We start from the raw sequence: 23,688 nt of genomic DNA on the forward strand, positions 1-23,688 counted from the left end.
ATGAACTTAACTTTAAAACAAAAACAATTGTCTCCACATTTTGGGGGCCACTAAAATATTTTGTTGCGAGGTTTGGGGCCCTCCAACTAAATCTTGCTTAGGGCCCCCAAAATGCTAGAGTCAGCCCTGTATTGCACTTCTGTACGTATTTACTGACTCACTTCAAGAAAAAAAAGGTTGGTTTAAGGTTGGTGTGTGCTTCTGTGCAGAGCGCTGTTTTTAGTATTAAATATCATAGCAAGTAAATCAGGCGAATGTGTTAAAGTCTAAATGTCATCTGCATCCCCATTATAATGATATATAAACATGTTTTATAAAACATGTTATAATACTGCAGTGAATCACATTAGGATTAGATTTTGTGTACACATTGTAAGGCACAAGCGGTGTCTCTCACTCTGTGGTGAGATTGCTAACAGGAGTAAGAGATATTGGTCTGTGGTGGCACCCTCATTCACATATTCTCTAGCACTGACACATGGGAACATCTTGGTAATTGAGTATATCTTGATTACATTATCTTGGCAGTTCTTTCATTTGAATAATTGCTACATGCAACAGGGGATGAAGTTACTGTAATACATTTATTTACATAAAATCAAAAAGTATCACTGTATTGACATTGTAAACGTGTGCTAGCAGATTTACAATACATTTTATAAGAAAATTATGACTTTGCAAAATGTGCTAAACATATTCAAATAGATGTACTGTACTAGAGAAAATACTATACAAAGGGAAATGAAATGGTTTGTGGAATTTATATTGATTGGGTTGATTTCTGTAAAAATCAACCCTCTGGTGTGAAACTCTGAGATGAGTGACAATTTCCTGACTTTGCCATGCACCTGGATCAGAGCCTATTATTTTCGGATGATTGCATTTGAAACTGGATTTGGTATTTACATATGTTTTGGAATGAACAGTATATGTGATGTTAGATGTATTTGTCTTTGCAGTTAAGTTGCTGTTCACACGGCAGTAGACCTCTCATCCACGCTGGTGGTCTGTGAGTAGACAGATCCTGTCCTCGAGGCTCTGAAGTCCAGGGGCAGGTAGTTCTTCATGAACTGACACATTCTGCAGGGAACCTTGTTAATCAGTCTTATGAGATGCCTTCTAAACTTCTGCCCCAGAAACACATAGAGGATGGGATTCAGGCAGCTATGGGAGTAGGCCATGGCCTCTGTGATCTGTAGAGTGAGTCTGATGGCTTTGCTACTCTCACAGCTTGAGTAGACCTCACTTAACTCCAAGGCCTTGAAAAATGACGTCATGTTGTACGGAGTCCAGCAGCAGAAAAACACCACAACCACAATGAGAATGAGTCTGATGGCCTGCTTTTTGGAGGATGGGCGACTGAGCAGCCTTCTCACTATCTGTGTGTAGCAGAACCCCATGATGACGAGGGGGATTAGCAGACCAAGTGTGTTCATTTTGAAAAGGCCAAAAATTACCAAAGCCCTGTCATCATAGACAGGGCGACAATTTTCTTTCTCGTTGTGTTTCTCCACTTTAAGAAACAGTGCCTCAGGAAACGAGGCCAGGAATCCAGCCAGCCAGGTCACGACGGCAGCGATGGCCCCGTACTTCCGTGTTCTAGCTCTCATGGCGTACACAGCATGGACTATGGCCAGGTACCTGTCCACACTCATCAGGGTGATGAAGAAGATGCCACTGTAGAAGCCAATGTGGTAGGCGCCGAGGACCACTTTGCACATGACGTCACCAAACACCCACTGATCTGTAGCGTGGTGTGCCAGGAAAGGCAAGGTGCAGACCAGGAGCAGGTCTGCCAAGGCCAGGTTCAGGAGACACACGTCGGTCATGTTGCGTAGTTTCACCCCCTGCAGGATGACCCACAGGACCAGAACGTTCCCCAGAAACCCCAGGATGAAGAAGAGAGAGTACAGCACTGGCAGGAAGTTGGCTCCGTATGGCTTGTACTTGCAAACGCCATCGTCATAGTCACCATAGTCGTATGTGGTTACTTCAAATGTGTCTGCAAAATGTGTGCTGTAAAAGATCAGACGAGTAGAATGAACCAAGCAGCAATGATAAGAATGAACATTCTTAAAGCCACAATCTGAAAGTTGTGCTTATTATCAAAATGTGTTCCATTAACAACAATATTTACAGTACAATGGAGTAAATGCAATTAGTACTTTATTTCTATGAGCAACATTTCATTTTTTAAAAACATGATTGGAAGATTGGGGCAGAAATCCTGTACCACCAATTGCACTCTTTCCTCAAAATATGTGTTTCTAAAAGTCAGACATTTTAGACCTTATTAACTTACCCATATGCATAACTGGATGAGTTCTCATATGCATAACTGGATGAGTTCTCATATGCATAACTGGATGAGTTCTCATATGCATAACTGGATGAGTTCTCATATGAGTAACTGGATGAATTCCCATTCTCAACACTCACAGAGCTGAAGGGAATGGTTGTGGTGTTCCCCCTGAAATTCATTACCAATGATTTGAGCTTCTCAATTACAGGCGCATGTATCAATTTGTACAGCATAAAATATGACATTACATTATTTACAGCAATGATGTAATTATTATAAGTTATTATGATAAATGTATTAATTGATGATACTATTGATATTCAAATAGAGCTATTTGTCAAATAAAAAATATAAAGTCCCACCCTGCCGTGGTGTGAACAGGATATCCAGTGATATTCATCCCTGAAATAAAATATAAAAAATGACCACTAAAATAGTTTTGATTTATTCATTACTAATTACAGGACTGCAATTCATTTGATGAAATTTGCTAATAAAATTACGTACAAAAAATTAATAAATTAAAATGACAAGAGGCTGAAGCCTGCAGAGACACTATGTTGACGATTCAAGATACTGTACAACACTATGCACAGAAGAGTAACTTTTGCAAAGCATCCTAAAGCCAACCCTCACATTCAGTAAGCATAATATACTCACTGTCAAACTGGGTTGAGTTGTCTCTCTGGGTGTGACACTCTGGTGTGACAGTAGTTCTGGGGGCTGTAGTGACTCTTAACAAGGTCAAGAGCAAGGGAACCTATATCTGCAGGTTTTTTTTCTCCAACAGATATCTTTTCGCTGGGGTGGGGGGTGGGTGGTGGTGTGGGCGGATAGATGTGGCCAAACTATACTGCATAGCTGAGTTCAGATTTAAGTCCAAATGGCATGCATTTGTACCTGCACATCCCCTGTGCATCTTGAATGCTTGGAACAGGAAGCTGGAGGAATCCATGCTGCAGGTTTAGTTTATTGAACACTGTGGGTCCTTTTTCAAGATCATTAATGTATTATCTTTTTTGAACAGAGGAGTACCACTACTCCTAAAAGCTTGATCTGTGCTGCAGACATGTTCACCACCAAGCAGGATATCCTGTAGATGATGCAAACTCATAGTGGTGCTCAGGCAACTAACTTTACTGAGAAGTGGTTAGCTGAAGACGGAACACATTTTGTGTCATGACTGAGAGATGCATTAGTTCTAGCATCATTGCTAGCATTCAATTGTCAAAATATGGTGACTGCTGATATACTTCCTGTCTTTGAACAATTACAATACATTTTATGATGACTAGATTGATATGTGTGTTTTCTGGATCCAAACAATTCTAAGTAAACCTACTGTAAAGAAGATTTGAACCTATTGACAGATATAGCAGGATTGTTGTCTGTCTCATCTTTGAATTTAGCATCTCAACTGAATAAAATATATTGTGGTGCAGATTGGATTATAGGGGGGTACAGCAGCAGCATAAAAGGACAACACCATTCAGAACAAATATGTTTCAGTACAACAAAATGCACAGGCTTATTTATTGAGAAAACCCTCCCGAAAGGAACACAAATACCTACTCAGCCAACAAAGTTCAAAATAATTCAAAAGGTCAAATTCCTGATTTGATGAGTTCAAGTTAATACCAAAACAGGTCCTCAATCAAAGGAGGGTCAAAATTCTACCAAAATAATATTTGGCCAGCAAATGTAGCCAATGAGTAGCCAGATAGCCACCGGCCATCCAGCAGCAGTCATCTGGCCACAACCCTGCCCCTGGTTGTGTTTTAATGTTATAACAAAAACGTGTGCATACAATAAGAATAGAAATTGAGATAATCTCTATGCAAAACATATTGATATTATGTTATAGAAAAAATGTGTGCAGGCTTGTGTGTAATACATACATGTGTAATAAAAAAAAAACAGCCCATCACCCTTAAACAAATAGTCAGAGCTCATCAAAATACATTTAAAGTTAAATATTATACAGTTATACTTCATTTATATGCAAGTCTGTGTTCAGAAGAATACTTCATTATTCCATACGACACATAAATTGGTCTTCTGCTCTACTTGCTGCTTTCCAACTGAAGTGTTTTTGTCAATGAAAATGCATCAAACAGGTTTTCAGCAGTGGAAGTATTGTCTTTCAGCAGTACAATCACACAGGTGTGTTAGAAGTCTCGTTTTCTGATCCTCTGCTGCTCACCATTGCATGTTTGCCAAGCTTTTTACACAGTGGATATCTAGAGAGCACAGTGCCCAAACACTTTCTGAATTTCTCTCCTACAAAAGCATAAATGACTGGGTTGACACAGCAGTGAGCCAGCGCTATGGTTTCTGTCACCTCCATAGCTGTATCAAGCTGTGTTGAAGCCTCACAGCTATTCCCAATGTCAAACATCTGAAGGGTCTGGAGGAAAACCACAACGTTGTAAGGGACCCAGGAGACCACAAACACACCCACGATGGCGAATATCAGTTTCATGGCCCTGTCTTTTTTGGAGTTCCTTAACCTCTGTAGTACAGTGAGAATACAGATGTAACAAAAGACCACTATGGGCAGACATAGGACGAGCCCCACTCCGTTTTCACCAAAGTTCCGTAACAACTTCCATGTCTTCTCTGTGTTCTCGGGGTAAATCAGCTGGCAACTTGTACCACTGTTCTCGTCATTCTCCCTCACCACCGCTACGAAGATGGCCTCAGGGAGAGCAGCGCTGATGGACGCTACCCAGACGATGATGCTCGCCAGCGCTCCGTAGCGCAGCGTCCTGGCCCTCATGGCGGCCACGGCGTGAACGATGGCCAGGTAGCGATCCACACTCATCAGGGTCACAAACAGGATGCTGCTGTAGAAGCCCACCTGGTAGGCACCAGCCATGATCTTACACGGACTGTCCCCTTTAAACTCATGACCCTGGGCGTGGTGGGCCCAGAGAGGCAGGGAGAGGGCGAGGAGCAGGTCAGATAGTGCTAGGTTCAGCAGACAGATGTCTGTCATTGTCTTCAGTTTCATGTACTTGAGGAGGACCCAGAGCACCAGACTGTTGCCTGTCAGACCCAGGGTGAACACCAGGTAGAAGAGAATGGGCTGGTAGTTGGACCCTTGGGTTAGACTGGTGCCAGTGCTACAAGGGCTTTCATAGTTGCCATGGCCATAGTAATTGTCTGTGCTGGTGGCCTGGGTTGTGTTCATCTTACTGAGGAAAAAAGGATGGTGTGAATTGTTAGTTAACAATCAATGCTGTATTGTGTGCATCTTTGTCATAGAGATCCTATTAAATTACTACTAGGGCTATGTCATAAACCCTCAAAGTTCCAGAATGGGTTTAAATGAAAGCCATATTGGTCAAGGAGAAATCCATTATTGGAATGAATGGCAGTAGAGGCATAATCCTGATTTTGCATATGCGGAAATGTGATATCAGAAACACATGTTAAAGGCATATGATATTAGAAATTGTGTAATATAATTATTGTCAACCTAAAATATGAACATAAATAAATACAGTTTATACGGGTTTTATGTAAAGTTTCTGCATAAATAGCCTCTAAAATACACTGAGACCAGCCACCCAGACAGATGATGAAACTGAGGAGTATTTATGTCTAATAAAGCCCTTTTGTGGGGAAAAACCCATTCTGATTGGCTGAGCCTGGCTCCCCAGTGGGTGGTCCTGGCTCCCAAGTGGGTGGGTCTATGCCCTCCAAGGCCCACCCATGGCTCTGGCCCTGCCCAGTCATGTGAATTCCATAGATTAGGGTCTAACAAATTTATTTCAACTGACTGATTTCCTTATATGAACTGTAACTCAGTAAAGTCGTTGTTGCATGTTGCATTTATAGTTTTGTTCAGTATGTATGTCAACAGTCTATAAATGTAGACGGTGGTGCGGACAGCCCAGTACATCACTGTGGCCGAGCTCCCTGCCATCCAGGACCTCAATATGAGGCAATGTGAAAGGAAAATTGTTAGACTCCAGTCACCCAAGGCATAGACTCTTCTCTCTCCTTTCGGCACACCAAGTGGTACCGGAGCAACAAATCTGACACCAACAGGCTCCGGAACAGCTTCTATCCCCCAAGCCATAAGACTGCTAAATAGCTAACAAAATGGCTACACAGACTATTTGCAATGACCCTTTTATAGTATTTAAATTTTACACTGACTCTACACACTCACTCACACACACACTCACACTGACCCTCCAACACAAGCACACAAACCATTTGCTCACACACACACATAACACGCACACACATTCATACTGACTACACACACGCATACACACTCACATAAAATCACCATATACACTGCTGCTACTCTGTTTATCATATATCCTGACGCCTAGTCACCTTTAACCTCCAGTGGCTTGTGAAAGTGTTCACCCCCCCTTCGCATTTTTCCTATTTTGTTGTCTTACGACCTGGAATTAAAATATATTTGGGGGGGGGGTTGTATTATTTGATTTACACAACATGCCTACCACGTTGAAGTTGCAAAATATGTTTTATCGTGAAATAAGACAAAGTCAATACTTTGTAGAGCCACTGTCACGCCCTGGTCTAAGTATTTTGTGTTTTCTTTATTATTTTGGTCAGGCCAGGGTGTGACATGGGTTATTTATTGTGGTGTGTTTTATCTAGGGGTTTGTTGTAGGTTATGGGATTGTGGTTAGTGGGGTTGTCTAGAAAAGTCTATGGTTGCCTGGAGTGGTTCTCAATCAGAGGCAGGTGTTTATCGTTGTCTCTGATTGGGAACCATATTTAGGCAGCCATATTCTTTGAGTGTTTTGTGGGTGATTGTTCCTGTCTCTGTGTTAGTTTGCACCAGATAAGACTGTTTAGGTTTTCATGGTTCTTGTTTGTGTTTCATCTTCATTAATGATGTATCAAAATAACCATGCTGCATATTGGTCTGCCTCTCCTTCAACGGAAGAAAACCTTAACAGCCACCTTTTGCAGCAATTACAGCTGCAAGTCTCTTGGGATATGTCTCTATAAGCTTGGCACATCTAGCCACTGGAATTTCTGCCCATTCTTTAAGGCAAAACGTCTCCAACTCCTTCAAGTTAGATGGGTTCTGCTGGTGTGCAGCAATCTTTAATTCATACCACAGATTCTCAATTGGGTTGAGGTCTGGGCTTAGACTAGGCCATTCCAATACATTTAAATGTTTCCACTTAAACCAATCGAGTATTGCTTTAGCAGTATACTTAGGGTCATTATCCTGCTGGAAGGTGAACCTCCGTCCCAGTCTCTGGAAGACTGAAACATGTTTCCCTCAGGAATTTCCCTGTATTTAGCGCCATCCATCATTCCTTCAATTCTGACCAGTTTCCCAGTCCCTGCTGATGAAAAACATCAGCATGTTTTTCATTGGGTTCTCTGGGTGTTGGGTTTGTGCCAGACAACGTTTTCCTTGATGGCCAAAAAGTTCAATTTTAGTTTCATCTGCCCAGAGTACCTTTCAGAACAGGTGTATATATATACTGAGATTGTGTGACAGATCATGAGACACTTAGATTGCACACAGGTGGACTTTATTTAATGAATTATGTGACCTCTGAAGGTAATTGGTTTCACCAGATCTTATTTAGGGTCATCATAGCAAAGGGGGTGAATACATATGCACGCAACACTCAGTTTTTTTTGTTATAATTTTTTAGAACATGTTTTTTTCTTAATTTCACTTCACCAATTTGACTATTTTGTGTATGTCCATTACATGAAATCCAAATAAAAATCTATTTAAATGACAGGTTGTAATGCAACAAAATAGGAAAAATGCCAAGGGAGATGAATACTTTTGCAAGGCACTCTATACATATCTACCCCTACCACTCCAGTATCCCTGCACATTGTATACTGTATATGGTATTGGCTCTGACCCTGTATATAGCTTACTTACTTTCTCGTGTTCTTCTTATTTCTATTTCTCGTGTATGTTTGTTCTACTTTACTTTATTTTATGGTACTACTAGTATCGATTACTGCATTGTTGGGAAAGAGTTTGCAAGAAAGGCATTTCACAGTACTTGTGCACTGTCCTTGTGAACAATAAAACTTGAAACAGTTTTTGTTTTCTTGGAAAGCTAGGAGTGCCATTATGTGATACAATATACGCACTTGTTGCATTTACAATGTGTCTAAGTCCCCAGTGTATGGATGTGGATTGACTGCATTGTTTGAATAGAATTTGAAAAATGTATTGAATCATTCCTCTAAAACTGTCTGGCTAGCTAGCTAACAAACATACAGTGCAGAAACATTCTTCAAATTCATTATTTTACACAATATCTTATCCCCCCCCTGACCAAAATGGCTGGCTTTTATCCCATTATTAGAAGGTTAATGTCCATTCTAGTATTCTACTTCCTAATTGTGTTCTGAATGGTTACCTGCACACAGCCAGAGATGATAAAACCCTATGTAACTTCAAATGTTAAAGCTATTATTTGTCACTCATCCTCCTATGTACTTCATTATGGCATCATAATTGTATCACTAAATACTTTAGCCACATGTAATCTATCAGTTTCCATGGTAACTGTGTTTTAACTTGGGTAATGATTCTTTCATATGAATTATAATGCTTTCAAATGAATCACAGAGTGTAATGATAAACTTTAAAACACCATGATGACTGATATGAAGAGAAATGGGTCATTCAAAACAACCTGTGGGAATTAACCTAATTTACATACTTGATGGAGATAACAAAGAAACAGCCCCTTATAATACATCTTCAGAAAACTTATGTCTAACAACAAGGCTTTTATTACTGTTGTTGTCAAGGTTATGTAAGCTCAATACTGACATTTTTACTGAATACTCAATACTGAAACAGCTAAAAAGCTTTGAAAGGCTCATTATTTATTTTAAAAGCTATTACCCCGTAGGGCCATATTAATGTACTAATACAATGTCTTGTTTAAAACAAAATGTTTCAAAATTAAAAAAGAACATTTTCAAAACTATACTTTTCCCCTCACAATGTATGTATTGACAGACACACAAAAAAGTATTGGATCTAAAGACTATTTCTACATCCTCTTTAAACCAGAATCAAACCACAAGCCATATGATCTCACACATCACCCACCATCACCTGTTAAATACTGACACCCCCTGTTGACCGACCCCATTTTGTAGTTCCTGTGAGGCTAACACCCCTTCACAGACTGTCTATGCCTGCGTATATATTTGTAGGCTGTCATGAAGTGAAAATATATTTTATTTACCCCAATATCTTCTTTTCTGATGTACAGGTTGAATGCTGTAACCTTCCCTCTGGTGATAATGTGTATGCTGGTTGAAACAGTCTGGCTGGGAAACTACTGTTTTTCTCTACTCTATTCTTTTGTACCAATGACTGCAACTTTTTTTCTAGTAAGGTGTGCTCTAGATAACGATTTTCTTTGCATTTCTGCATTGAGCAGGCTGAGGTGTTAATGTGGGTTTCCTGTAATGGCCCTCTAACTACATGTCTGGGAATGAGTGTGGGTGAGGGAAACATCACCAAACATACAGATATCTGTCACGCATGTAGATGCTGCTTTGAACTGCTTTTCAGATGGAAAGACACAAATGAATAGAGTACATCTTAAACATCTTAGAAAGCCAATTCCGTAACTTTTATTCATGGAAGTAGTCCTTGTGTGGGTTATGTCTGCAGTAGAAGAAGGAGTAGGCTGGTAACCGAAGTGTTGCCGGTTTGAATTTCAGGGCTGATGGGGAAATTTGGTGTGAGTGTGCCGGCAGCCACAGAGTTGCTGGCATCAGAACATCATGTGCAGCCTGCTGCCGTTGTGCCCTTGAGCAAGGCACTTCATCTTTTACATGATTTAGGGGCACTGCTTTGGGCTTTTTCCAGCCTCTTGTGCTTTATCTTACAATAGTTTGCTTCCATATTAGATGAGGTTTGACAATACGTGTTTCCTAGAAAGATTCGTTCAACAACGCATTTTCTGTGGTTTAACGAGAAGTGGCTGGCCATTTACTTTCCTTGACACTTGTGCTTTCTGAGTCTCACTTCCTTATTTCAGGTAAGCTATGTCAAGGCTATGTCCCTGTGTTGTTTAAGTTGTTTTGGTGTGAATTGATGTATCTCTGTGCATGTAGACCAAGCTGAATAAGTCAACATCGAGTAAAGGTACAGGTGGGAAATGTCACTGAACAAGATTGTCTAAATGCCCATTACATACAGAATATCTTATACCATGAGCAAACTATCAAGAGTGTGGTTTGAAATCAAAAAGAAAACATGTTATTGAAGACAATGTAAAAATGAAGGTAATCACAAATCCCAGACAGTCATGTATACAGTATATATGTTTCATGCCAAGTCCTATTGTGTTGTCTATTTACAAAACAGCAGTCTCAGCTTTTTTTATTTGTGTTTTTTTTAAACAGACAGCAGTGTTGTGACACTGTTAGCTTGTTAAAAAGCAAATGCCCCAGTCAGGTTTCTGTCACATTCTTAGAAGAAAAAAGCTATAACATACAAACTCAAAAATGAAGGAAAAAGGGTGAATCAATCTTTAAATTTTTCAGAAAATATAACTATATGTGCAGTGTATTCGGAAAGTATTCAGACCCCTTGAATTTTTCCACATTTTTTTTTTACATTACAGCCTTATTCTAAAAGTGATTCAATAGTTTTCCCCCTCATCAATCTACACACAATAAAAGTAAAAACTGTTTTTTATAGCAAATTGAAAAAAACTAAAAACTGAAATATCACATTTACATAAGTATTCAGACCCTTTACTCAGTACTTTGTTGAAGCACCATTGGCATCAATTACAGCCTTGAGTCTTCTTCTGTATGACGCTACAAGCTTGGCACACCTTTATTTGGGGAGTTTCTCCCATTCTTCTCTGCAGATCCTCTCAAACTCTGTCAGGTTGGATAGGAGCATTGCACACAACTATTTTCAGGTCTCTCCAGAGATGTTAGATCGGGTTCAAGTCCGGGCGCTGGCTGGGTCACTCAGGGACATTCAGAGACTTGTCCCAAAGCCACTCCAGCATTTTCTTGGCTGTGTGCTTAGGGTTGTTGTCCTGTTGGAAGGTGAACCTTCACCTCAGTATGAGGTCCTGAGCGCTCTGGAGACGGTTTTCATCAAGGATCTCTCTGTACTCTGTCGATCTTTCCCTCGATCCTGACTAGTCTCCCAGTCCCTGCCGCTGAAAAACATCCCCACAGCATGATACCGGCACCACCATGCTTCACCATAGGGATGGTGCCAGGTTTCCTCCAGACGTGACGCTTGGCATTCAGGCCAAAGAGTTCAATCTTGGTTTCATCAGACCAGAGAATCTTGTTTCTCATGGACCGAGAGTCCTTTAGGTGGCTTTTGGAAAACTCCAAGTGGAAAACTGTCATGTGCATTTTACTGAGGAGTGGCTTCCGTTTGGCCACTCTACTATAAAGGCCTGATTGGTTTAGTGCTGCAGAGATGGTTGTCCTTCTGGAAGATTCTTCCATCTCCACAGAGGAACTCTGGAGCTCTGTCAGGGTGACCATCCGGTTCTTGGGCACTTCTCTGACCAAGGCCCTTCTCCCTCAATTGCGCAGTTTGGCCAGACGGCCATCTCTAGGAAGAGTCTTGGTGTTTCCAAAGTTCTTCAATGATGCAGAAATGTTCCAGATCTCTGCCTCGACACAATCCTGTCCGACCTCATGGCTTGGTTTTTGCTCTGACATGCACTGTCAACTGTGGGATCTTACATAGACAGGTTTGTGCCTTTACAAATCATGTCGTATCAATTGAATTTACCACAGGTGGACTCCAATCAGGTTGTAGAAACATCTCAAGGATGATCAATGGAAACAGAATGCACCTGAGCTCAATTTCAAGTTTCATAGCAAAGGGTCAGAATACTAATGTAAATAAGGTATTTCTGTTTTTATTTTTAATAAATTAGCAAAAATGTCTAAAGACCTGTTTTCACTTCGTCATTATTGGATATTGTGTGTAGATTGATGAGGTGTTGATGTTAAAAACACTTAATTTAATACATTTTAGAATAAGACTGTAACGTAACAACATTTGGGAAAAGGGAAGGGGTCTGAATACTTTCCGAATGCACTGTACATACTGTCAATTTCTTTACTTTTTTTCGCACTTCACACAATACCACATGAGGACACAACTAACACTCTTTAAAGGTATCTATCAACAAAGGAATTGGAGCATGTAAAGATACAAAAGAGCAACTGATATCTACAGTATCTAATGTAAGCATAGATTCACAGTTAGGGTGACTGAGTGCCACACTTTCAAAGAAATCCCCCTTTTCCTTACATCTTTTACTGTCTTTTCCCTTCTCAGAGTTTTATATTCGAAGTGTGCCTGCATACAAGTCAAACTACAGCAGTCTTGTAGATGATATTTCAGAAGACCTGGAATAGACTGAGATATTTCTTTCAGACAACCCACTAACATAAGGCCTGGCGAAGCACATTGGCATCCATTTTCTTAGTAACTTCAGGACAAGACTCATGAATTTCTGCCCTGCAAAGGCATAGATGATCGGATTCAAACAACAGTGTGTGAACGCTATCACCTCTGTCCACTGCATTGCCAGATCTATGTTCGTGTGAGTCGTACAGTCCCCAAAATAGCTCTGGGTCTCCAGATAACGCAGGAGAATGACCACATTGTATGGGGTCCAAAAGCAGAAAAAGACCACTACTATGATGATTATCAGTTTGATGGCTTTGTGCTTTTTGGTGGTTTTGATATTGACTAACATCGGAACGATTCTGGAATAGCAGATCACCATGACGGAGAGAGGGAGAAGTAGACCCAAGACATTCATCTCTAAATAAGAAACCTGGCGCCACATGCTACCGTCTGGATACTCTGGTTTACATGTTGTAAGCCCAGACTCATTATTTACTTTGGTGAAGATGATTGTAGGCAGAGAGGCACAGAGACTGAGAGCCCACATGAACAGAGACAGAGTGACCCCTACTCTGACTGATCTGGGCCTGGCCAGGGTGTGAGCGTGGACTATGACCACATAGCGATCCACTGTCAAGATCACCATGAAGAAGATGCTGCCATAAAACCCAAGCATGTATAGTCCGGTTACCAGTCGGCACATAAAGTCCCCCAGGAGCCACTTGGCTGCGGTGGCGTAGTGGGACCAGAAAGGCAGGGAGATGATGAAGAAAAGGTCAGACAGAGCCAGGTTGAAGAGACAGAGGTCTGTCATGCTTCTGATCCTCTTAAACACCACCAGGACACAGACCACCAGGCCGTTACCGATGAAGCCCACAATGAAGACCAGGCTGTAGAGTGTAGGCAGAAACACCCGTCCAAACTCCTTCACATTGGCATTGTTGCAGGGCTCTGAACTATATAAACCTTCTGTATCATCGTAGTAGGAGGAATAGTTATATTCTGTTGTTGGCTCCATATCCTTGTCTGTAGAAAGACAGAAATTGTATTGTTATTAGTCAAGGTGGAGTGCTTTCATTCAAAATCAACCTGAATAGTCAATGTGGCAATCTGCAGTTCAAACAATAAAAAAGGAGCCACCCTGCCACTGTTTGGATAAACAGCTGAGGGATGGGGCTGGAGAAATGGAACCACTAATTCTAATAATAATTTTTTACTTGTTCAAGTTTTTAATGGAAATGTGTTTCTTGCATATCCTAACTCCCCCTGAGACACATGCAGGAGTGGGGTCACGGCCAGGTTCAACATTGTCCAGGGCCCCTGGAGCAATTGGGGTTAAGTGTCTTGCTCAAGGGCACTGCGACAGATTTTTAACCTTGTTGGCTCACTCACTCCATACACATACTGTAGCTATGGATGCAAGGACTGACCATCCATGAGATCAACATTATAGTTTTTAACATGTTTTTAAGCTATACAGTGTTTGTTTACAAATAATGGAGTGAAACAATCTTATATTTTAGATTTCTGTTGGTGTACAACAGTTTATATGAATGATAAGATATACTCTCTACAAATCAATGGTTATATATCATTAATTTAAACGTAAAAACAATCACACATTTCCCCTTTAAGTTGTTCCTTTGAAATATTATCATTGTACTGAATATTCATTAAAACAAACAAACAAACAAGTAAACACAGAAACACAAGCGTCATGCCAATACAGCTCAGGGGCACATACCCTCTTTCTCAGATTTGTCCTGTTTTATAAAAAAATGCAAGCAATTTTTTTGTTAATTTTGTTTGTTTGTTTCTCTGTAATACTACTAGCACCTAGCAATTTCATGAAGTTGGCTTTAGCTAGTCCAGATAGGTTCCCAATCTCATAACTAGCTACCAAGAAGCCATTTCAGGCTTTCAATCAGGTTAGAGTAGCTAGTTTGTCTAACTATCTTAGCTGGCATGCCTGCTGGCCAGGTTGGTAGACTACTAAATGTACTGAATAAGACACATTCATTGAAATCTTTTACCCAGATTTTAGCAGAGAAGCATATTTAGTTTGTTATACAGGCTGATTATACAGATTATGGGGCTGCTCTGACACCTTCAGGTGCTTATAGGTGTTCACTGCACAGTCAAAGAAATCTAGAAAGTCATAGCCAGGGCTCTCCAACCCTGTTCCTGGAGAGCTACTGTCCTGTAGGTTTTCGCTCCAATCCTAATCTAGCACACCTGATTCTAATATTTAGCTGGTGGATAAACTGAATCAGGTTAGTTACAACTAGGGTTGGATTGAAAACCTAAAGCTCTCCAGGAACAGGGTTGGAGTGCCCTGTAAGTAGTCTATAATTCATACCATACTGTATATTAACAGAAGTGTATTTAAATTAGGGCACAAATTGAGTACGGTAATCTAACGGCTATCTTTTTTAAACTCTATTCATCACTTCAAGTACTTATGTAATTTTTTTTCATTTTTTATGCTAAAATGTCACAAGCATAAATAATTGTTGTGTTACCCCTTAGAAATACGTATAGATTTTATATCTTCAATAGGTTTCTAGATGTTGACAAAAGTACTCACCAGGCATGATTAATGATCAATTAGCTCTTTGGTGTTTCTTCTCTGAGTCTCTTGAAGATGTGTGTATTATCCTGTTGTACAATAGCCTATAGTACTGCTGCTGCAGTTTCCTTCACCTCCCTTAGAAGGAGGTACTGTGAACTTATTATAATGAATGTTGGTTTGTTTCACACTGCTATTTTTAGACTGAGGTTTGGGTGTACACTCTTACAAAAAAAATGTGTGTGTGTAGGGGGGGGTGAATAGTTATACACAGTCAAGTTCAGTTTTTTTGTCTTATTTCTTGTCAAGAAATAGCGTAAATAACTATTCGCACCCCCAACGTCAGATCCACCTTGAGCTGCAAGTCTCTTGGTATGTCTCTATAAGCTTGGCACATCTAGCCAATGGGATTTTTGCCCATTCTTTAAGGCAAAACTTCTCCAGCTCCTTCAAGTTGGATGGGTTCCGCTGGTGTGCAGCAATCTTTAATTCATACCACAGTTTCTTAATTGGATTGAGGTCTGGGCTTTGACTAGGCCATTCAACAACATTTAAATGTTTCCTCTTAAACCACTCGAGTGTTGCTTTAGCAGTATACTTAGGGTCATTGTCCTGCTGGAAGGTGAACCTCCATCCCAGTCTCAAATCTCTGGAAGACTGAAACAGGTTTCCCTCAAGAATTTCCCTATATTTAGCACCATCCATCATTCATTCAATTCTGACCAGTTTCCCAGTCCCTGCCGATGAAAAACACCTATACAGCATGATGCTGCCATCACCATGCTTCACTGCGGGGATGGGGTTCTCGGAGTGATGAGAGGTGTTGGGATTGCGCCAGACATTTTCCTTGATGGCCAAAAAGGTCTCTTTGTTGCCTCTCTGATTAATGCCCTCCTTGCCAGGTCCTTGAGTTTTGGTGGGCGGCCCTCTTTTGACAGGTTTGTTGTGGTGCCATATTCTTTACATTTTTAATAATGCATTTAATGGTGCTCCGTGGGATGTTCAAAGTTTCTGATATTTTTTTATAACCCAACCCTAATCTGTATTTCTCCACAACTTTGTCCCTGTCCCTGGTCTTCATGGTGCCGCTTGCTTGGTGGTGCCGCTTGCTTAGCGGTGTCCCTTGCTTAGCGGTGTCCCTTGCTTAGCGGTGTCCCTTGCTTAGCGGTGTCCCTTGCTTAGTGGTGTCCCTTGCTTAGTGGTGTCCCTTGCTTAGTGGTGTTCCTTGCTTAGTGGTGTCCCTTGCTTAGTGGTGTTGCAGACTCTGGGGCCTTTCAGAACAGGTCATACTGAGATCATGTGACAGATCATGTGACACTTAGATTGCACACAGGTGGACTTTATTAAACTAATTATGTGTCTTTGGAAGGTAATTGGTTGCACCAGAACTTATTTAGAGGCTTCATAGCAAAGGGGGTGAATACATATGCAATTACCACTTTTCAGTTTTTTATTTTTCATTTATTTTTTATTTTTGAAACAAGTAATTTTTTTCATTTAATTTCACCAATTTGGACTATTTTGTGTATGCCCATTACATGACATCCAAATAAAAATCTATTTAAATGACAGGTTGTAATGCAACAAAATAGGGAAAACGCCAAGGGGGGTGAATGCTTTTGCCTGGCGCTATACATCGAACCCAAAGGGGTTCGACCTGATACCAAAAAGGGTTCCACCTTGAACCCAAAAACGTTATCCTATGTGGACTGTAAGTAGCCCTTTCCTGCGGTCAATTTACCAAATTGCATACTTTTTTTAAACACACAAAAAATCTGGTGTTTCTCTGTCAAACAATTTTGTCATATTTCAGTCTTCTATGATGTATATAAAGTGTAATATTGGGATGCAAGCTCAAAATTATAGACATTTGTGTAAGGTGTATACTTTTGTTTCAAAGTAGATTTGTTTAAGACCAAGAAACACTTTGTGACACCAATTTGCCCACTGCAGTAATTCATGTAAATCAAGTATTTTACACACACACACACAATGTTCCTCTATTATCACAGTGGAAATGGGTTAGGCTGCAGCATTTTGTGATTTGAAGTCACACAGTGACCTCCTGTGGGCAGAGTTTGTGACAAAGCTGTAAGTAACTCCATCACTAGTCATTAAATGTATGATAATTACACCAAACATGTTGTTAAAAGTGAACATGATTTCCTGCAATTCTCAACTGATCGATCCATATCTGATCTGAAGACTAAGATCATTCCATCATCTTTGTGCAATGATAACTATCTAACACTAGAATTACATTACTGTAAAGTCAGAAATATATTTTTAGTTTCTGTTAATTTCAGTTTTTTATTTGAACAGTGAAATATCAATGTTCTCTCGATATTCTTGGATGATCAGCGATGTGTGTAATGTCTGCTGTCGTTGTGTGCAAAGAAATGGGCGGGGTGGTAAGTGAATTAATTATTGCAAGGGATTCTGGGATCCAGGGTTTAAATTCAAGTAGTTGGATTTTCAATAGGATAAAGCAGAGATTTATGAAATTGGCAACTGTGAGTTCTTCATTATCAATGCGTTCGTTTATCTCAATAGAAATAGCCTTTTAATATGCTCACTATGTCCAGATAGTGTCACTTTACAGCCTGCCTATAAAATGGACTCATTCTTTCCACAGTGATATATGCAATTATTAGCATATTACATATTTAGTAGAATAGTTGTATTTTAGAATAGTTGTAACTTGCATTAATATATAAACAGCGATCAAAACGTGAGTGTGTTTTAAGTTAAATGTGGGTCTCAGTAAAACAAAATGAGACTGGTGAAAACTGTTGCCTTGAGTACGTCCCAATTCTACTGCTCGCTCGCCTTCTGGAGCTGGCAAGAAGTGGCAGTGAATTCCCAATGAGCATGATTGACATTTCAGTGCTGACGAAGGCGGGCTCGGACTAGAACTGGGACAACCGGCATTTACACGGATTATTTCCGAAATCGATTTGCAATTACTTGTTATGAGAATATGAATTAAAACAATGTTTGAGTCGACGTAAGTAAACTATTATACTATCACACCCTGAATGTTTATGCGGTTATTTTGTATCTCTGCTCTGCGACTTTTTGTTGTGAAGACAACTGTTACTATGTTGCAGGACTTTAGTCTGCAAATGACTGTCAAATTTGAGCAGTCACTTTTGTAGGGACCAATACATCCTATTTTGTAATTAATGTGAAACTAATGTCTTTTAAAAAAACATTTAATAGCCTAGCCTACTGACATTGTGTTGACTGCATTGTCACCTAGAAGTAACCACACACAATTCTCAACTATTGTTTCATTAGAAAAATAGCACCAATGTTTAAGAATTATAAATGATAAAATAACACTTTTTGTATTGTTTTTGTCCTTCTATCGGTTATTTGGATATCAACGGGCTTAGATATCAGTAGAGCTTTGGTGTCCTTGATGACAGATGACAGGACAAAAGGAAAATATTGAGAATAGCCAAACGTTTACCATTGAAGTTGGATATTGCCACATGCAGAGATGGATTTTGGAGAAGTCAACACAGCCACAAAACCTCCAATAGGGTAAGTGTGAGGAATTTGAGGTCTCTAATAACTATTTGTCTTTCCCACTCCAAATGTGTATATTAATAAGTATTGTGTTTGAATACTTGTTCAAACAATCCAATTATCATAATATTGAGGAATTGGTGATGGAGACAGACTTGGTCATAAGGTGACTTGATACAAGAGAAACATGGAGAATGCCTATTTGTCACCTAGCAGGCCTTTGCATATATATATATATATATATGAGGCTATATTCTTTAAAAACAATATACACTTCATGAATTGTTGTAAGCCTAAAACAGTCTTTCTCTCTCTGTAGTTGTCAGTAGACACATCAAAAGCCATAGAACATACAGTATTGTATGTATAGACAGGCAGAGAATTCCAGTGTAGTTGAATTCTATGGAAACAACTTGCATGACCCCTGATTGGAAAACAACTATGGGCCAGTCCACAACAGAAGCTTTTGTGCAGTGGCAGTTACTGCATTTTTACTGTCTCTGTAGTTCTTTTGTCACCTCTGTTGTTGTTGACTCAATATGCTGCATCTTCTTCCCATTGGCGAAGGCAACACAAAACATCATCTCTAAAATTGCTGGGTTACGCTGTTTAGCCACTTTAAATATATCCTAATCTACACAATTACATCATACAGTGTAATTCAAATCTTCTTACAGATGTAAATCGGACACTTCAGTACTGGGATTGTTGTATAGTTATTATTCTATATATTTTTGTGCAGAAACACGTTCTATCCTTCAGACGTCATAATGTGGTAGAATCTATTTACTGGTGTTGTTGTGGGAGGCTGATGTCCACAACCCTTATTACCTGCAAGTAAACAAAATCCTTTGTATTTTGCACCCATGGTCCTGCATCTCCTCCACCCCGCTGAAGGCTTTTATATAATCACCTCCTATGACATGTTGCAGAAAGCACATGATGAATAGTGGTTATTTAAAGACAGCAGTTGCTGAACATTCCCCTCTGCTCTGCCTGTCCTTCTGGAGACCAATGGTGCCATTTCCTTGGTTGTTTCCATTGACTGAACATTTTTCAAATCTCTCACTTTTTCAAGTGATCCCTGGCCAAGAAAAGCAGTAGATGGGTCATTCCATTGATTAGGTGCCTTTTTGAGTAGTGTAACGTGGCAAAAATAAATAAGTACATTTATTTTATGTCGTAAAGAGCACGTTCAACTTATTAAAAAACATGTTTTCCCATCTCAAGAGATTAAAAAAAGAAATGACTGTAATAAGTGGCTATTTACAGGGTTGAGGACTTATTAAATCTCCTTGACAGGGAGAATGGAAGCTTGTTGTGTGCAACAGGGAGGGAATATTAAATGCAAGCTTCACAACAACAAAACATTTGTAAAACCTTTCTAGTTTTGGTAACAAGGTAGATGTGTTATGCTCGATCCGCTCAGTGTTCCACCACAAAATACCAGAAAATTGTAAAAAATAAAATAAAATAAAAAAGTAGAACCAGCTCACTTGCTTTTAGACTATGATTTGACTATTAGATGATCAATGTTATTTTTTTTAATGAATGTGAGTTCAACAGGGCTGACCTTAAAATTATTTTTTATTTTTTTAAATGATCACCTTAAAATGAATCACTAATCACATGAGATAAATATTAGTTTTCAGAAATGACTATCAAAGCAACAAAACTCTGGCTTTACAATGATGGTGAAAACTTGGGGTTAAGTGAGTTAAAAATCTTCCTGGAAGTCAGAGGGACATGTCAAAATGCTAAAAGTTTTTAGTCATATAAAAAAAACTGATTTATTGAATTTCTATGTGATCGATATTAAAGGGTACTTTATTTAATATAACAGGTTTTTCAAATTCAATATTTGTCCACAATTTCTTCTTAAAATATGAAAGGATGCAAAAGGCACTCATTTTGGGAACGACTCAGTTATTAGATTTAATATTTTTCTTAATCCCAACGAAACATGTCAAATGTATTACCTTTACCAGTTGGTAAAAAGGTTATCTTTAGATTACTATGACATCTGCCATCTGACAAAAGGAGAACATTTTACATGGCAAGAACAAGAAGGGAGGTTTAAAGTGAAACGGAGCCCCATAAAACACTCACAGGGAGGTAAGAATGTCCACTTCTGAGGAGATGGGTTATGTCCCAAATGGCACCCTATTTCCTATATAGTATAGTGCACTACGTTTGACCAGTGTCCTATGGTCAAAAGTAGTACACTAAATAGGGATTAGGGTGCCATTTTGGGACCAAACTTTCAGACATCCTGAGATTCCAGACAGCCTTTTTTGGTTAGCTAGCCCAGAGAGCCTTGCTCTTCCTAGCCTTGCTCTGCCTTATTGTGCTATAGGACGTTATAGGGAGTCCAATCCTGATCACAACAGTATGTGTTTAATTTTATGTGTATATTTATTTTGCACATTGTCATAAAGAAGATGACACAATTGCAGAATAGTCCAGCTTACTATTTTGGTTTCAACCATGGTTTCAACCATGTGGTTTCAACCATGTGGATACTCCCTGATACTCTCTGTATATTGTGACAAACAGTTATAGTATAACTGCTCTGGAGTTAGCTTGAGTTTGTTGTTTCTCTTTTGTGTGAATTGGAGCATTATTGTGTGTGTTTTTAGGGGCTATGAGCAGTCCCAGTCCCAGGTCTAAAAGGCTAAAGTGTACAGACCTAGGCCAACAGTCTTAATTATAATTGTGTGTGTTTACTACTGTAAATGCCTGGGCCTGGTGTTGTTGTGTCTGAGCTAAGGGACCATCTATAAGGGTGTATTAATGGGTCTAAGCCCAAATTGTCTACAGAGCAGGCATTTCTATTTGTTTTTCAAGAGAAGATAATTTTAAGCTTTTTGTAAGATGAGAGAGCAGTGATGTACTGTTGGCGGTGGTATATGGCTGGAAATAACTACTCCTGTTTTACTGGCCATCGGGTTTAAAATGACCTGACTGCCTGGCACTAGTCTTTATAAATAGTTCTCTGACTGCCTGGCACTAGTCTTTAACAAATAATTCTGACTGCTACCACACACAGCAGATGAATTACTTCCATGGACTCTTCAGTGCATATGCTCTACTTGTATTGGGACCTGCCCTATCAGTTTTACTATTGTTTACGCAGTTACAACTCAAGTAAGAATAGTTTTGAAGAGAATACGTTTCAACTTATTGGTAGGTTACATCATAATTATGTAGACACACATGCATACCATTTTAGGGAATCGATGGCTTTGAAATGTAATTATTGTAGTCAAGAGGGCAAAATGAACACATTTTAAGTGTGTCATTACTCTACAACAGTCTGTTGACTAGTTGCACTGTCCTCTCCTGCATGGTGGATATGAGGGGCTGTTTGAACACAAGTTGAGCACTAAGCTACAGGACCTATTTTGGGCCACTGTCAGGCCGTGTAGTCTGAGGATTGTGTGGTAGGTGGGTTTGAGGTGAAGACTGATCAGTGTACAGTACAGTTGAGACTAGCCCCAAATATTAGGTTAGGTGTGGTAGTAATCCTGTGTTCATTAATGGCATTGTTCTTACATTGGTTGGTTTGGATGTTTGATTGTTATTTCACCTGCACCATCACACTGTGGATGGCAGACTCTGAGTAAGAGGAAGAGCAGCTGTTGATTATAATGATGCTTTAGGTTATCATACGGTGATGCTAGAACTGACACTAGTTTACATCTATTTCCTTTTTCACACCTTTACTGCAGTAGCCTCCCCTTATTTAACAAATACCATAATCGTACGTTCGTCTTATTCTGACTGGAAGTGTCTAAGGCTAAAAGAGGAGTGGTATAATATGTGTTTCTCTGAGTCCTTCCCTGCAGCAGAGCTTTGTTAATTGAGGGAGTTGCTTAGGGAGTATGGAACAAGCTAATTGTTATTTCCTGCTGTTCTGTGCCCTCCCTCCCCAGTCCCCGCTGCTCAGTGCTCTACTCCCTGTCCTGTGGGATATTACCCTCCATAAGGGATGGTTTCACACACAGCAGCTGGTCTAGAGGGCCAGGTTATACATTATAATCCTGGTCTGCATCTCAAATGGCACACTACTCCTTATATAGTGCACTACTTTTGACCTTGGCCCATAGGGCTCTGGTACAAAAGTAGTGCACTATATACTGTAGGGATGCAGACCTGGTGTAAAGGGTTGGCTATACAGTATAGGGGTCTCTTGTTTGCACTGGCATGTGCAATCCTCGAGGATTAGGTTCTGAGAGAGACTGAATCCTGTCCAGACACACGTGGAACACGGTCTCTATTAAAGGGGACAGGTCTTCTCATGACATGGGTCATGGCTAAGTAAGAGTTGGTCTGAGACCGGGGTCTGAAGCGGTCAGTGGATCAGAGCAGAGATTTAGACTGCTTCCCAAATGGCAACCTATTCTCTACATAGTTCCCTACTTTTGATCAAAGCCATATGGACCCTGGTCAAAAGTAGTGCACTATATAGAAATAGGGTGCTCTTTGGGACACTGACATATCTACAGTAATATGGGATGCTAAAAGAATTACCCTATTAACTCAGTACTGCACCATCTGGCTTCAGAGGCTTTGTTTGGTCCACTCAGCCATGTATCTTATAAGTAAACTATAGTTGTATGTATTTGTTGTGTCAATAGCCTACTTCTGAAATAACTTCAGAACACTGCTCTATGGTGTTTGCTATATTTAATAGTTGCATTAAGACATTCCTGAGGTACTTTAAAGTGAGGATGCTTTGTCATTATTTGTTCACTAGGTATGCGGCATGCATACACTCTTAAAGAACGGGTGCTATCTAGTACCCAAAAGTTTTTTGGGGGGCTGTACCCGTAGGAGAACCCTTTGAAGAACCCTTTTTTTTCCCATGTT

The 23,688-nt window shown here is 39.9% G+C and overlaps 4 protein-coding genes across 16 annotated transcripts in view; 1 reads left to right on the forward strand and 3 right to left on the reverse strand.

Moving 5' to 3' along the window:
- Positions 1 to 564: 564 nt before the first annotated feature.
- Positions 565 to 4,694, reverse strand: LOC110485869 (C-C chemokine receptor type 1). Its single transcript, XM_021557072.3, has 4 exons — positions 2,963 to 4,694; positions 2,665 to 2,704; positions 2,303 to 2,470; positions 565 to 2,016 (listed from the first exon to the last, which is right to left on the reverse strand). Exons 2-4 carry the CDS (start codon positions 2,700 to 2,702, stop codon positions 972 to 974), a joined length of 1,251 nt encoding a protein of 416 aa, XP_021412747.2. The 5' UTR covers positions 2,703 to 2,704; positions 2,963 to 4,694; the 3' UTR covers positions 565 to 971.
- LOC110485879 (C-C chemokine receptor type 4) lies at positions 3,804 to 9,929 on the reverse strand. The gene is made up of 2 exons (XM_021557083.3): positions 9,544 to 9,929; positions 3,804 to 5,499 (listed from the first exon to the last, which is right to left on the reverse strand). The coding sequence occupies exons 1-2, from the start codon at positions 9,816 to 9,818 to the stop codon at positions 4,458 to 4,460; spliced, it is 1,317 nt and encodes a 438-aa protein (XP_021412758.2). The 5' UTR covers positions 9,819 to 9,929; the 3' UTR covers positions 3,804 to 4,457.
- Positions 9,930 to 10,631: 702 nt separating this feature from the next.
- LOC110485888 (C-C chemokine receptor type 5) lies at positions 10,632 to 15,467 on the reverse strand. Its single transcript, XM_021557096.3, has 2 exons — positions 15,301 to 15,467; positions 10,632 to 13,739 (listed from the first exon to the last, which is right to left on the reverse strand). The coding sequence occupies exons 1-2, from the start codon at positions 15,305 to 15,307 to the stop codon at positions 12,676 to 12,678; spliced, it is 1,071 nt and encodes a 356-aa protein (XP_021412771.2). The 5' UTR covers positions 15,308 to 15,467; the 3' UTR covers positions 10,632 to 12,675.
- Positions 15,468 to 18,098: 2,631 nt separating this feature from the next.
- Positions 18,099 to 23,688, forward strand: part of LOC110485894 (protein cordon-bleu) — a 60,778-nt gene continuing 55,188 nt past the window's right edge. For 7 of the 13 annotated variants that reach the window (XM_036944436.2, XM_036944441.2, XM_036944451.2 and 4 more), the window contains exons 1-2: positions 18,127 to 18,289; positions 18,681 to 18,831. In XM_036944436.2, coding sequence (XP_036800331.2) covers positions 18,788 to 18,831 — 44 coding nt within the window. In that variant the 5' untranslated portion in view covers positions 18,127 to 18,289; positions 18,681 to 18,787. Of the gene's footprint in view, positions 18,290 to 18,680; positions 18,832 to 23,688 lie in introns of all 13 variants that reach the window. The other 6 variants (XM_090195306.1, XM_090195342.1, XM_090195319.1 and 3 more) reach the window with 2 other exon arrangements.

This window comes from Oncorhynchus mykiss, chromosome 2 (assembly GCF_057628025.1).
Source record: "Oncorhynchus mykiss isolate SJ-2025 chromosome 2, ASM5762802v1, whole genome shotgun sequence".
Lineage (NCBI taxonomy): Eukaryota > Metazoa > Chordata > Actinopteri > Salmoniformes > Salmonidae > Oncorhynchus > Oncorhynchus mykiss.

Bases quoted from the DNA above. Each gene is read 5' to 3' on its own strand.
- LOC110485869 (XM_021557072.3), bottom strand. From the start codon at position 2,702: ATGAATATCACTGGATATCCTGTTCACACCACGGCAGG. The intron at 2,471-2,664 runs GTGGGACTTTAT...AATGAATTTCAG, and splicing joins CCTGTTCACACCACGGCAGG to GGGGAACACCACAACCATTC. The intron at 2,017-2,302 runs GTAAGTTAATAA...GATCTTTTACAG, and splicing joins TCATCCAGTTATGCATATGG to CACACATTTTGCAGACACAT.
- LOC110485879 (XM_021557083.3), bottom strand. From the start codon at position 9,818: ATGTTTCCCTCACCCACACTCATTCCCAGACATGTAGTTAGAGGGCCA. The intron at 5,500-9,543 runs GTAAATAAAATA...TTTTTTCCTCAG, and splicing joins TCAGAAAAGAAGATATTGGG to TAAGATGAACACAACCCAGG.